General features: G+C 41.0%; 1 protein-coding gene across 8 annotated transcripts in view; it reads right to left on the bottom strand.

The window, feature by feature from the left end:
• Nucleotides 1-14,381, bottom strand: part of Erc2 (ELKS/RAB6-interacting/CAST family member 2) — a 973,754-nt gene that overhangs the window by 193,216 nt on the left and 766,157 nt on the right. For 7 of the 8 annotated variants that reach the window (XR_007212331.1, XM_048355798.1, XM_048355799.1 and 4 more), the window contains one exon: nt 11,282-11,416. Coding sequence is in view for 6 of the 8 variants with exons in the window: in XM_048355798.1 (XP_048211755.1) it covers nt 11,282-11,416 (135 nt within the window). In the remaining 2 variants the exon portion in view is untranslated. Of the gene's footprint in view, nt 1-11,281; nt 11,417-14,381 lie in introns of those variants that run through there. The other variant, XM_048355804.1, reaches the window with a different exon arrangement.

Raw genomic sequence — 14,381 nt, 5'->3', positions numbered from 1 at the left:
CTTGTTTTTCTGTTTCCAAATTTACTCTGCAGTGGCTTTTCTGGATGCTGCCTGGAATTTGGCTCCCTTGTCCTTTGTGAGTGATTGCTCTCCAGAAGTTGCCAAGATATCTGGATGGGGAAAAGCCTCTTTGTGCTTCTGCCCAACATCTGAGGCTGGAAACATCCACGATGGACTAAAGCCTGAGAAGTGGGAGCTGGGGAGGGGATGGGGTACCAATCTTCCCATATCCTCAGGCTGTACCTGCACTTCCAGGGTGCCAGAGACCTTAATGGAAATCCCATAGCTCCCTATGTTGGGTTCGAATGGAATTCTCTAAATACTAAGATCAAACAAAATTTCGCACAGGATGGGCTCACCATGGCTGTGTTGATGAAAAGATCTAGAAGCAAAGGGATTAAATTACTAGATGAGGGACTTGCTATTGTGTGGGCCATTTATTAGCCCTTGCAATGAAGCTGTGAAGTCTATAAACTGACATGATAAACAGTCCAGGGGAAAACGCTTAACTGCTATCTATTTGAAATATTAAGTACAGCCATAGGCAAAATTGAGCCCCTCACTGGTTACACCTGCAATTCTCTTCGAATTGCCAGAATGCTTTGTTTTCCTTGAAACTGGAAGACTTAAGTTATTCATGGAGGCCTTACTCATTTGGAAGAGTGAACTCATGGAAGGGTTGTTTCAGTTCCACCCACTGCTTTCTTATTTCGATTTTGTTTTCTTTTGAGATGCTGGAGCTTAGACTCAAGTTCTCTACCACTTGAGCCATGCCTCCTGTGCTTTTAGTGGTTTTGGTCTAGGTCAGCCTTGGACCATGATTCTCCTGCCAGGTGTGTACGACCATGCCTGTCCCTCAGGATGATTTCTTATGCCTTCTACTGAGCCAGTCACATCTCTGCTTGAGTCTTCTAACAATGTTCAAAGCTGAGACTTCACTGACTGTGTGGGAAATGATGGTATTACCCACACTTTAAGAAACATACTGTGACATTTTGAAGGTGAGAGGCCAGCACTGGACAACCTGGGCTGCCTGGGTCAGTTCTTCTCAACAAGAACACACTGAAGCACTATAGCTACCTGAATCCCCTTTGCCAAGCTGTTGAGAACATTACAGAATACCTTCTCCTTCATTTCTAGCTCATCATCTTCAGATGTTCCTCAGTTTTCAAGCATCATCATTATGGAGTGTCTCAAAGAAAGTAGTTTCACATTTCCACCAGGCAGAAGGAATCCTGACAAGCCAATCTCTGCTTCAGGGTGCTAGCTAGCTATTACAGCTGAAGGATACAAGGTACCCAGCTGACAAGAAAACTGTGGCAGACTCTATGTTGGCCAATACTATTGTTTGGAAGCACTAAGTCAACATCTGCTAAAAGCTGAGCCACTGCCAGATAACCATAAAAAAGAGGTAGGAGTGAAGACAGGCTTTATTTTTACTCCTTTATCCATCAGTCATTAACACTTGGCTTTGTTAAACACAGTGAAAATTGTGTTTTTAACATGACTCTAGTTTTACTATATCTTGATTGGTAAGCAACCAAATCTCCTAGTCATCCTATTCTTAAAATGGATATTGCTTTAAAAAATAGAATTGGGGGCCAGTGGTCACACCTATAATCCTAGCTACTCTGGAGGCTGAGACCTGAGGATTGCAGTTCAAAGCCAACCAGAGAAGAATGCTTGTGAGACTCGTTTTAATTTTTTAACTTTTTAAAATTTATTTTTTATTGTCAAGGTGATGTACAGAGGGGGTTACAGTTTCATACATAAGGCAGTGAGTACATTTCTTGTCAAATTTCTTACCTCCTTGCTCATTTTTCTCCCACCCCCTTCTCCCCAATTCACTCCCCTCCACCCCCCAAGTTGTACAGTTAGTTTACAACTTATTGTCTTGTAAGTATTCCTGTTGCAATGGTTCACCTTTTATCATTTGTCTCACCAATGTGATATTCTCCTTCCCTTCCCTGATTCAGACAAATATATATACAATAGCCGTGGTACCAAAATCAGATACAATGACAACAGGAGTAAAGCCATGGGGAAGAAAAACAAAAGAAAAAGTAATAATTTCACATAGTACGTTGAAAATAACAACAACAATAAACCACTTATTTCTATAAGTTGGTGTTCATTTCACTTAGTATCATCTTATGTGATCATATGTACATAGCTATTGAGCTATTGTTATCATCCGCTAGGACTGTCCTAGACATATACTAATTATTATCAATAAGGGAAACCACAGAGCCAGGTTTCTTTGGGTCTGGCTCACTTCACTTAGTATAATTCTTTCCAAGTCTTTCCATTTCATTACAAATAAGGCAATGTCATTCTTTCTGATAGATGCATAGAATTCATATATATATATATATATATATACATACATACACACACATATACATATATTCCACAATCTTCAATTAGCTACCAAAAAGCCACAAATGGAGCTGTGGCTCAAGTAGTAGAATGCCAGCCATATGAAAAAAAGCTAAGGAACCATGCCCAGGCCCTGAGTTCAAGCTTCAAAATGGGGGTAAGGGAGAGGAGAAAAGAGAAAAAAAAAAGGAAAGGAAAATGGGTCCTTTCTGTTTGTCTTGCTACTTCACAGAGTTGCTATGAGAATTAAAGGACTTTCACAAACAGAACTGAGTAACATTCCTTTGGTAGCATTCAAGATCTTGTTAATATGTAGTCATTGCTACAAGTTATTGGGTATTTCTGTAATGTCAAAGGCAATCAGCTATGTATAAAGATAATCTGATATGAATATAACCATTCTTAAATAGTTTAGCATCTCTGGGATGTTCGAGTTTATTGATGCTAGAGTTTATTGAGATCATTCATAGATAGATTTTCAAACCAGAATGTAAAAGTACTACTATTCAGCAAATAGGATATATTTTTGAAATAATAGAATTTGCATGTGTGTGTAGTGTTTGTCAGATAGATGCTCTTAACTCCTTTTCCTCTGTTGCTGCCTTATCTTTGGAGCTCTCTAATTGCCTGAAGAGTATAAGTCAAGCCTGGTCCTTATTACTTTGATTTGAGAGAGGGAGGGTGAGGGGAGAGGGAGAGAGAAAGTGGTGGGAGAAAGAAGAGAGCAGGGAGTGAGAAGCAATTCTGTTTAGTAATATAAAATGGATCTCCCTGTTTCCTAACGTTTCAAGGTTGGCTACCCCTTTTCAACGGGAGAGCCCAAGTGCTGCCTGTCAGACAAATGTGACTGGATTAAGGGGAGTTGAGAAGGAATCAAGCCTCAGATGTTGCCAAGATGAGTTCCACCTACAAGCTGAGGAGTTCAGGCTGTGTCTGAAAACCTCTATTGATTCCAAAAACACTGCCACAAATCTCTTAATGAAACCCTAATACTCTAAGCAATGTGTAAAATTTAAGACAAATCAGGGAATGGGGGAGAAAAACACTTTACCCAAAACAGGGAAAGGCAGAAATCTTTAAGAGTGTCAAGTCTCCTTTAAGTGAAAATCCTTTTCTAACCAGAGGATCCTAAATGCATTAAGCAGTTCTTCTTGTCATCTCCCCTCCACCCCCCAGAAAGACCCTCCCCAGTGGGGTGCAATCACCTTAGCCCTAAGTGCTTATGTGGAAGGAATTAACATCACACCCAGATTAAAGAGCTTTGGCTTTAATTTGCTCATCTGCCAAGCCAGCTTCCCAAACTGCTGCTCCCCACCTCCCTTCCTCTCCTGCAGCCTGTGATGGTCCGGTGAGCAGGTAACTGCTGCGGGAGAAAAGAGGCAGTTAAACACCTCTCACAAGGGCAGTTTAGACATTTGTCCTCATTTCCTTCTATACCTGTGGCCTCAAAGAGGGTCATTCAAGAGTGTCTCTTAAAAAACAAGTACACAAATAAACTGCCATCTTTATTTCCCAATGGTGAGAAATCACATGGGCCATCTGGCTCACATTTGAGTGGCTTTGGTTTTTTCTTGGGGTGTGAGGAGACATGTAATCTTTGAGGGCTCACATGTATTTCTGTATTACCTGCTGAGTTTTAAACATAGTGTTTTCCAATATACTTGTGGCAAAAGAAATAATGAGAAAGTATTTATTCCCAAATGCTGGCCAGGATAGCACTGGCTCCAGTTTGGAGGATACTTGACCCAGGTGTGGCAATGGGGAACATCTCTGAACCCTTCCCCCAACCAATAAACAGCAGCACCAACTAGAGTGTTCTTTATGGGCTGTTAAATTCAAAGTCTTCATCCCTACAGGACGCCAAAACTCAAGGCTTCTTTCAGGAAGTGGGCCCTGAAATGAAATTTCCAATCCAAAAACAAGAAAAGAAGGCAGACAGGAAGGAAAAAGGAAAGGAAAATCTACCACTTCTTACTCAGGAAAGCTTTAGACATAATAGCTTGAATGGAAACTGGTGTTTAAAGCTTATGACATATAACTTTGCTTATTAGTTTATAGTTGTGGGGGACTAGAAATACCTTTTTTTTTGGACAGTTCTATAACTATACTTTGGTAACTTCTGACATGCAGTATGTAAGAAACAAAAACATTTACATCCACATGCATATGTATGTATATTGTGTATGCACACACATATATAATGTATATTCAAACATGTACTCATGGGAAGTTAATGAGAGAAATTCCTAGTTAAACATGATCTTGTGAAATTCTTCCATATGTGGGAAAGTACTCAGTTCATCTGACATATCGTGATACATACATATATACACACCAGACACTATGTATACATTTGCCCCACATTCATTTAACCTTAAAACACTAAAATATTTTTTTCTTCCCTAGGGAAAAGCTAGGAATAACAACTCTACATCTAGAATCTTCTGAGGAAAATGGAGCATGTCAACTTGTCCTCTGCTAGGATTCATCTGCTGGTGACAGTGCAAAAAGGCTCAGCACCCATCACAGACACCATGCATCCTGTGGTAGAAGGGCTGGGATGAAGGGGAACTCTAGACTTTCCTGATAGAGCTGGACACAGTGGCGACTCAGGAGGCTAAGATCTGAGGATCAAGGTTAAAAGCCAGGCTGGAAAGATGAATATGAGAGTCTCATCTCTAATTAATCAGCAAAAAGCCAAAAGTGGGGGTATGTGGCTCAAGTGGTAGAGCACCAGCCTTGAGTGCAAAAAACAAGTTAGAGCACAAGGTCTAAGCCCCAGTACTGGCAAAAAAAATAAATAAAATAAAAACAAAAGAATGAATGAAATCTCCTCATTTTATTTCAGAGAAGTCCCAGGGCCCTGAGAGGGCCAGCTGGGGCTACTGTCTCTACATGGATCCAGGTGGGTTTTACCTGACAGATCTAGAACCAGGAAGAACACAGGGCTTAGAGATGTCACCAACCCGCAGCCACAGCTCAGTGAGGGCTTACTTCTAGGGATGGCTAGAAATCCCTCTCCCATGGAAATAAACTACAGGACACTATCTAGGATCAGGTACCCAGGCTCAAATGTGTCTGGTATGGAGAGAAGGGTGATATGGGGGCAGGGACCTTGCTTTTACCTCCTAAGATGACTGAATCTTAAGGCTCTCTATTCAATAAAAAGAGGGGGCAAAAGGCATGTTTGCGAACCAGGAATCCCAAAATCATGCTGAGTGCTGCAGCCTCTTTGAAGTAGATCATAGGTTTGGTTCCCTGTGTATCCATCAACCTCTATGTAAAAACACTTCACAGAAATAAACAAACATGGTGATGGGTCACGGAGATCACTTGATTATATATTGAAATATCATCTGTGTACCTCTCTTATGACTTTCACTTTGAATAGAAGACCAAATGTAGGTCTAAGTTCTTTGGTGATCACATTATTTGATGGCTCAAGGCAAAATTACACTGGGCCTGAGCAGAATATTATGGAATTTTCAGCAGAAAATGGAAGTGGAAATTCAGTACCCTGAAATGTGTTGAGTGATAGAAACCCACGTCTTGGCTGAGAGCCAACACACCCTGGGACCACACAGTAACAGAGAAAAGGCCAGCCATCCTTCTTTCTATCTGCACACAGATTCTGGAAGTTGCAAAGTGGATTGGTGATATTTATATTTGTGAGATTCATTGTCTAGGGCTAGGGCTGCAGAGCGAGAGACTCCCTCAAGTGAAGAATGCAAAGTGGAAAATCCACTTTCTTCCATGAGACAGTCACTATGCAAAAGCACTCCTAACACCCTGGCTGAACGGATGGCGATTTTGGCCAAGTGCTGCATCCTCCATTTAGCTCTGTGGGCCTCAGTTGCTCAGGCCCTTGATGGTGCAGAGGCTCATGGGTCAGTAAGACAGGTGAGGCGGGAGATCTTGGTCTTTAAAGACCCAGCCAAATACCCAGAATAGAAATCTGACTTCTAAAGGCATATGGAACACTTTGGACTGTTGTGATGGTACTTGAATGGGTCATGAGCTCACTCTTATTAACATTAAGCCTTCTTCTTGATGGACTAGGTCATACCTGGAGCCAATGGAAAGAATTTTACTAAATATGACCTTTCCTGTGGCAATGAAATGAAACTAGAAAGGCTTGGTATCACTGATATGCTCTAAGGCAGGAAAGATAAAAATCTAAAGGAAATGACAGATGACACTGATGACAGATGAGAGGGCATTTAGAAGAAGATGAGTTTCCACTTGGCTTTTTAAAAAAAATCAATCTTGAGGGGCGAGGCATAGTGCTTCACATGTATACTCTCAGCTACATAAGACAGAGGTGGGAGTATATTGGTTTGAAGCCAGTCTGGGCAAAAAAGTTAGCAAGAACACTTCCAAACAAACAAACTTGGTATGATGGTCATGCCTGTAATCCCAATTATGTGGGAGGCAGGGGTAGGAAAATCCCTGCCTGAAGTCATCTCTGGGTAAAAAGCATGAGATCCTATTTGAAACAGACAAATAAGCAACAAAGCAAACCTAAAAGCAAATAGGGCTGGAGGTATGACTCAAGTGGTAAAGCACTAGGCATAACATGTATCAGGTCCTAAGTATTAAAAAAAAATCCATGTTGTTATCCTTAATAAAATCAAATCACTAATGTTCTTTCTCACCAACATGTTTCACATTTACTCTGGCCCTTGTTTTGTCATGGGAAATATTGTTGTCTGTCCTGTGACAACCTATTTGAAGGGTTTGCTAAGGCATTACTGGGATTTGTCTGGATGTTCTATTTGGACACACTTAATAGCTAGAGTCATACCAGGTGGTAGAGGCCTCTAACTAGTAACTGCTTCTTTCTCAGGGAGGGGGCTAGAGTGTCAGACAGCAATCCTGCACTGGCTTCTCTGAAAGCTTTCCCAAATCCTCCCAATTCCTTCTTACAATCCCTGATAGGCTGTCCTTTATGACTGCCCTTGATTCCCTGTGTTTTCATCCTTATCAGTGGCCTTACTTGAGATCTACTAAGTTCTGGGCAGTTGATTCACTACTTTCAGCTGTTGTAGCCTTATGAAGGTAACCCAGGATACAAATGAAAGAGGCACTTCTAATTTTCTGTTATGCAAAGCACTGGGCAAAAGAACTGCCTAAAACTCCTACCTCTTGATGAAAAACACTGCTGGAAACTGAATCAGTCTTATTTTAAACTAGGTAGTCTCTGTTTTCACCTGATACCCTGAGAACCCCAGTTTGCAAAGCACAGATGTTACTAGACAAGAAAAATAAGAATCCATGATCAAATGAGCCCGGGAAATGCTGGATTAAATAAAATTGGAGAGCTTTCTTTCTTATATGACTTTTCAGATCCTTTGATCTGCTAATTGCACCAGGATGCTCAAAGATGGAGTTAAAATATGCAGCACTTTCCCCAAATTCTTTGCCCCCTCAATCTTTGTATCAAGACTTCCTTCCTGGGACTAATGTTCTTACAGTTACTTTGAGAAATGCTAGTGTGGACTTAATAATACTTGGATACAGCTTTTCTCAAGGAGAAATCAAAATCATAGTTAAAAAAAAGGGCAGAAAAAGAAATGGAAAAAGAATATAATTCTGTAAGTGCCTGGCAAGACTTGAATTTCCTAAGGAAAAATAAGTTTCTCTGGAAACATAGCAAAGTGGCTGATTTTTTTTCATAGTTCCTCATTCCATGTGTTTTGATTTCTTAATAAAGCTCAGAAGGCAACATCAATATTTTACAGCCTTTCTTCCATCTCTTCCTTCCTCCAGAGGCTGTTGGCCAACCCGAGGGAAGGCCTGGGCTAGAAGAGTCAGAAGAAGGGAAATTTTTCTCCTTTATATCAATTCACCTAACTTAGGGACATTACAGATATTTGGTGAAATTCCATCCAGAAGAATCCACTGCAAAGACACTTGTGAAATCTCCTGCTGAAAGAGAATGTTATTGTCTCCTAGGCAATAGCTCTGTCACCTGTGTATTAGTATACATAGATTATACCCTGATTAGTGTACACTGATTACAGGGTCTGTAATCAATTGGCAAAATCTTCCTAGCCTTTAACAATTGTTGCACTCTGGGACTGAGCTTTATAATAATGAGTATACTGATATCTGTGTTGAGGTTCCTCAACCTCAAGTCTTCAATGCAGAGAAGGGAATCATTTCCTACATTAGGAGCCCGGGGGCATCTGGCCCCAGGTCCAGCCATTTCCATCACTGGAGCCAACTTCACCTCACATCAGGGCTCCTTGTGTGATTTTCCTTTTCTAATTAAAAGGGTTAGGACTAGGGTTGGTAGAGCAATGGAGCCTATAGTCTTGGTGGCTCCAATGTAAAACTATAAAAATTATCCGTCAAGCCAAAGAGCATTTCACTTTTACCATAAACTTCACTGTAGGGTAAGTTTCTAAGTCATGGGCCCCTAATTAAATTCTGTTTGTTCTGATCCAAATGACTCAGAAAAGAATTGAACTAGACACGAGGAGACCTGGATTCTGTGCTAGAACTAAAGAGCAAGTTCCCTAAAGACAAGAGTTCTATCTTGCTGCTCATCTTCCTCCTCAGGCTCTAAATCTGGGCTCATACAGAATCTGAGACCCAGATGTTAGCTGACAAAGTAGGATACCAGCCAGATTTTCTCTTCTCAAGGCAAAACCATGTTCATGGTTTGTTTCCCCAGAAACAATGGAGGACGTGAAAGTCCACATCAATGGAGGACGTGAAAGTGGAAGACATCACCATCTTTCTGATATTAACTATGAGAAAGCTCTCCCCATGTCCCAGTGTCTGGAACTCAGTGTCTGGCCTCAGTCAGACACTCTTCAGGGAATGCTACCTCTTCTAGGAAAGGTCCTACCCTTGAGCAATCATTTCTGTCTGGGACAATCTTGAGTTTCTGTGCACAAATGAAACAGGACCAACTAAGCAGGTGAGATATTCTTGCTGTGGTTACAGATCTCTGGCAATATCTTTCATGAGGCAGATAAATTTGATCTGGTGACCATTTCCAGCAGGACATATTGGAATATGTACATGCCTCTAGGCTGAGATGAAGCCAGTGAGCTGCTTTCTCAGCAGGTTCTCTTCTGACTGACTCCTTTCATTTTGCTCCCAATTCTTCTTTCTGCTTTTTACAGGTCTCTGTTCTGTCTGGGGGAAAAGGGAAACCCAGGGTGGCCTACTAGCATGTGTGCTCAGAGGAAAAGCTGCGGAAATCTGCAGGTTTCTCGCCCATAGAATGTCATCCTGCCTCTTCATGGAAGAATGCCAAAAAGCAAAGGGCAGTATGCCAAAGGGCAGAGACTAAATGAGAGTCAAGAGATTCAGTTAGCCATAGGATATCAGGTCTGCTGAGGTAGGTGAGTGCGGGTGGGGAGTAGTGACAGCCAGCACTGGATACATAAAAACAAATGAAAGCTAGGGCCTGGTGCTCACTGAGGATCACAGTTTGAAGCCCCAGAAGTAAAGTCTTAGGAGTCATATTTCTAATTAACCATCAAAAAAGCTGGAAGTGGAGCTTTGGCTCATGTGGTAAAGTGCTAACCTTAAGAAAAAATCTCAGGGATAGCACTCAGGCCCTGAGTTTAAGTTCTAGGACCAGCATACACACACTTACACACACACACACACACACACACACACACACACACACACGGGGGGGGGGGGGGGGACAAGACAATGACATAAACATCATTCTCTCCCCACTTTCAGATGTCAAAATTAAAAGACATTTTTGAGAGCTGAAAATAATGAACTGGTGCCTTTCCACACTTAGCTCCAGAAATCCAGATGTCCTATAAGGACACCTTATACAAACTTGGAGTCTCTGAGGGCCAATGCTTCAGAGCACAAGGGTCAAGCTTCTAATGATATGTTCTATATAAACAGCTCCCCCTGGGGTTGTACTTCTGCTAAAACAGCTTTAAGATTGAATCTATTAGTGACATGAGGTGAAAAGAGTCACCTAGAAAAAAAAAATAGGAGCATAATAAGCACCTCTTCCCCTATAAGCAATTAAAATCTTCCACGCACAAGCCCATCCCTCCATGTCCAGAGGCATCCACACTAACGAGATGGTGCCACGCCCTTGCCTAACATCCCACCCCTACGGGAATAGATTGATAAATTACATTATAATCACACACACACACACACACACACACACACACACACACACGGATAAAAGATAAAGAGGAAAAAACTGTTAATATTGCCCATATTATTCTGATAGTTTGCACATGATTCCCTAATTTGCATATAATTTACCTTCAATAGTTATATGGTATACACTACCAGTTTTTACATTTGGTAAGGGAATGTGAAAGTAGTTGGAAACTGTAGACAGGTTTTGTTTTTGTCAATTCATCTTTTCACTTGCTTTACTTAGTCAAGGGGAAAATAGGGTCCAAACCAAATAAACCAGACTCCTTGACTTCACCGGCTGAAAGGCCAGCAAAATGAATTTCTCTCCTTGTTGTTTTACCCTACCATTAATTTGCATCACTAAGGAATTTTCTAGAAAGGAGCTCAGCAAACTCAGGGCTTCTTTGGTTGCCAAGTTCATGGAAACAAAGTGCTTTCTTTTCAAATGGGGAAAGAGACATTCCAAAGTAACCTACCATTAGATACTGAGCCAGCACTACACTACATATCTATGAAAGAAGAAAGGAGGGGAGGAAAGAAAACACATAACATAAACAATAAAAGACAAAACCTTAAAGAGGAAGGAGAAAGGAAAACATTTAGATTCTTTGAGTGATGGAAATAAATACCAAAGCTATTAGTTTCAGTTCAAAGAACATATCACTTTATGCTGTTTATTATTTCTTGAAGATTATTTATTTTATCTTAAAATATCCAAAGGGTAAAAGGAGTTCTGAAGGTAAGCGGTGATGAAACTGACCTGGTCTGGAGAGGGTCTGTGGTTGGAATGTTGGGACCTCCCAGGAGATCGGTGGTGGTGGTGATGGTGGTGGTGGTGGTAATGGTGATGGTCTTCATCGTAGCTGTCTGCCATTAGCTTCATTCTGTTCTGAGTCTGTACAGAACAAAAGCCAGGGAAGACTCCATCAGCAGCTGGAGGACAAGCCAAGGAGACTCAGGAATAATGACAGCATCTATAGGGCTTCCTTTATTCCTAATCCAGAAGTCTCATTTTGAGTCAAATAAAAATTTAATAAAGATGGAATCACACTGTTAGGTTTGGTGAAAGAGGTTTTGTCACACCCTTGAGACACTCTGTTATATCTGTACAAGTTAATGTACTTCCCTTTGTGATTTACAAGGGAAACAAAAGTACATATCCTGAGCTGTTTTGTTTTACATTATCAAGCAATCACAGAGATCCCTATTAAGCTTACAATCACAAAGTGCCAGCAGTTACATCCTACACCACAGAGAAGCCCAAGAAGAAAGCCCTGGAAGAAATGCTGGGAAAGGTCCAGGTGACAACACAAAACCATAAACAAACAATGGTCTCACAATACAAGGCAGGGAATCTGCTCAAAAGCAAATGTAAAAACACTGAGGGACACTCTCTATTGCTATGATAACTTATTGGAAATGTCCATGGATATTTCAGTTGACACTGCTCCTTGAGGGAACTGAGCAGATGGCACAGGGGACAGAACAGGAGCTGATCACTCTAATTTACAGCCCATGATGTTTGTCATTGAATCTATTAGGTGTGTAGGACAAGAAATGAACCAAACATGAATTAACTTAACAAGATTATAGTATCAAGGAAAAAAATGACTAAAGATTACTAGAAAAAGCAAATCCAATTAAGCCAACCAGAAAGTCAGGGAGTATGGGTCTAGCGACAGGACTTCCTAGAATCCATTACTGTTTCTCCTCTTTTTTGGTTGTTACCTTAAAAGACCTAACTGTTCATAAACCTAAATATCCCTACCTCTAAAATGACAGCCACTCCTAAAAGGTCATAATCAGTCCTCCTTGAGGATGCTGTGAGGAACAAATGACATGAATGACTACAGGTGTCAGTCCAATGCCTGTCACATAATGAGCAATAGACAGCAAATGTTATTAATACTATCGGGTTCTTCTTGTTCATTGTATAAAACAAATCTCTCTTTATGCATGCTTTTTCCTTTGCCAGTAATATCTCTTCTGGCTCCCATCCTGCACTAACAGTATTTTCTCCCTTTTTCCTCCCTTCCCATTCCCTTTTCTTTTCCTTTTCTCCTCCCTCCCTTCCTTTTTTCCACCTGGTGTATGCCAGGAATCTCTAGCCCCTCTAGAAGCTTTTCCTGACCCTACTTTTGCGGTTGGATGGCAGGTGCTGCTTGCTTATCATGATGGTTCTCTGACTATGGGTACACGTGTGGTTACACCATGAGGTTGTCTCATTCATTTGCCTCTCCCCAAAATCAAGCACAGGGTCTCACAGAGGTAGATCCATGTACATGTTGTTGTAGTGAGTGACTGAGAGAACAAAGGTCATGAATTTCTTGCTAGAGAGGAGCTGCATGTTTGTTTTCAGCAGGGAAGGTCACTGAAAGTTGAGGACATTGAGTGAGTTGCCATAACAGTCCCATTGGTGGTTCAAGATGACAATGAGCCATCAGGACTTCAAGGGAGCCAGAAGTCAGGGGCTGGCAGGGCCTCCAACAAGTCAGAGTTTTATTATGTAATATAAATAATTCTGTAATAAGAAAGAGAATTCTGGACCTAACATAGTACATTCTTATAGTGTTTTTCATGCATAAACTTATTCTTAAAACTTTCCTGGGAGGAATTATTGCTATTCTCATTTGGCAGCCAGAAAAGTAAGGCATAGATTTCAGCTTCGAGAGTCCGCCCCACCCCCCACTTTTTTTTGACAAAGGACATGAGGATTTCTGGGTCTTCCAAAACTAAGCTTCTCCCCCCCGCGCCCCCCACACCTGCCTTGTTGCTAGCAGAACATGCAAACAACTCAACAGGTAAAAACAGCTTTCCCATAAATGCTTCAGTTCTGTTAAGTTTTGGAAACACCTCACATCCCAATTCTACCTGCCAAAGATGTTTCATGATTTATTCAGTTGATCTTTTAAAATGTGTATAATATTTAAAAGGTCCCAAAGCAGATGTAAAAAGATGCATGTATATGATAAAAACAATAAAAACATAGGGAAAGATCCACTTAAAATTAAATAAAAAATCCCAGGCAACATTTGGCAGCTGATAGCATTTCCATTCTTCACTTGTCCATTTAATGTGTCAGAAGACTGTATGGACAAGTGAGGCCTGTGAGAAAGAGCAGGGCAGTTGGGTCCTCACGGGCCAAGTACTATGATTCCCCTTAGTCCTCTTGCCCTTAGATATAAGGTTCTGAAGTTCAGCGTTCACACCTAAAATTCCAGTGTTGTCACAGGAGACTGTACTGTTGAATCCATGAACTAATAAATCTGGAATGGCTTCTTCTAAATGGAATTCTGAGGGCCTGAAGGGAGCTATGATGGTCAAGACAAAGGGACTCACTCACAAATAAATGATGGAACCTAAATGAACAAATAATAACTCTGCTCTTGTAAACATCATAATGCCCTTGCCCTTTGGGGAAGCTCTTGTGATTTTATGAGCTTATTTCCTTACCAGCAACAATTCTAAAGTTCCCTACCTTTGAACTATAGCCCATAAAAGAATGTACAAGCCAAACAAGATGCTGCATGCAGTCTTAAATGTGTCTGCTGAAATGAGGTGCTAGAGAGTAGGCATGTCATGGGATAAAGACTGTAAATGAATGATGTCATCTTTCCAATTTGGTGCTGAAATATAAATAAACCATGTTGTTCATATGAATACCAGATCTGGGAGAAATGTACACAGAACAATTGTGAGCGGAAGAGGTTCATTTGATTAGTCTGTGTTGGGAGACAAGAGTGTGAACCAGAGATGAAGAATGAGAGTTTGGTCTGATATTCTAGACCACTGTTATTTATCTTGCATGTAACATATCCCCTAAACTGTGACCGATTTCTTACAGGCTGTTGCTAGTGTTT

The sequence above is a fragment of the Perognathus longimembris genome, chromosome 10, assembly GCF_023159225.1.
Source record: "Perognathus longimembris pacificus isolate PPM17 chromosome 10, ASM2315922v1, whole genome shotgun sequence".
NCBI classification, from domain to species: domain Eukaryota; kingdom Metazoa; phylum Chordata; class Mammalia; order Rodentia; family Heteromyidae; genus Perognathus; species Perognathus longimembris.
Note: the sequence above shows the minus strand (reverse complement) of the source record. Positions and strands in the feature narration are given on the sequence as shown.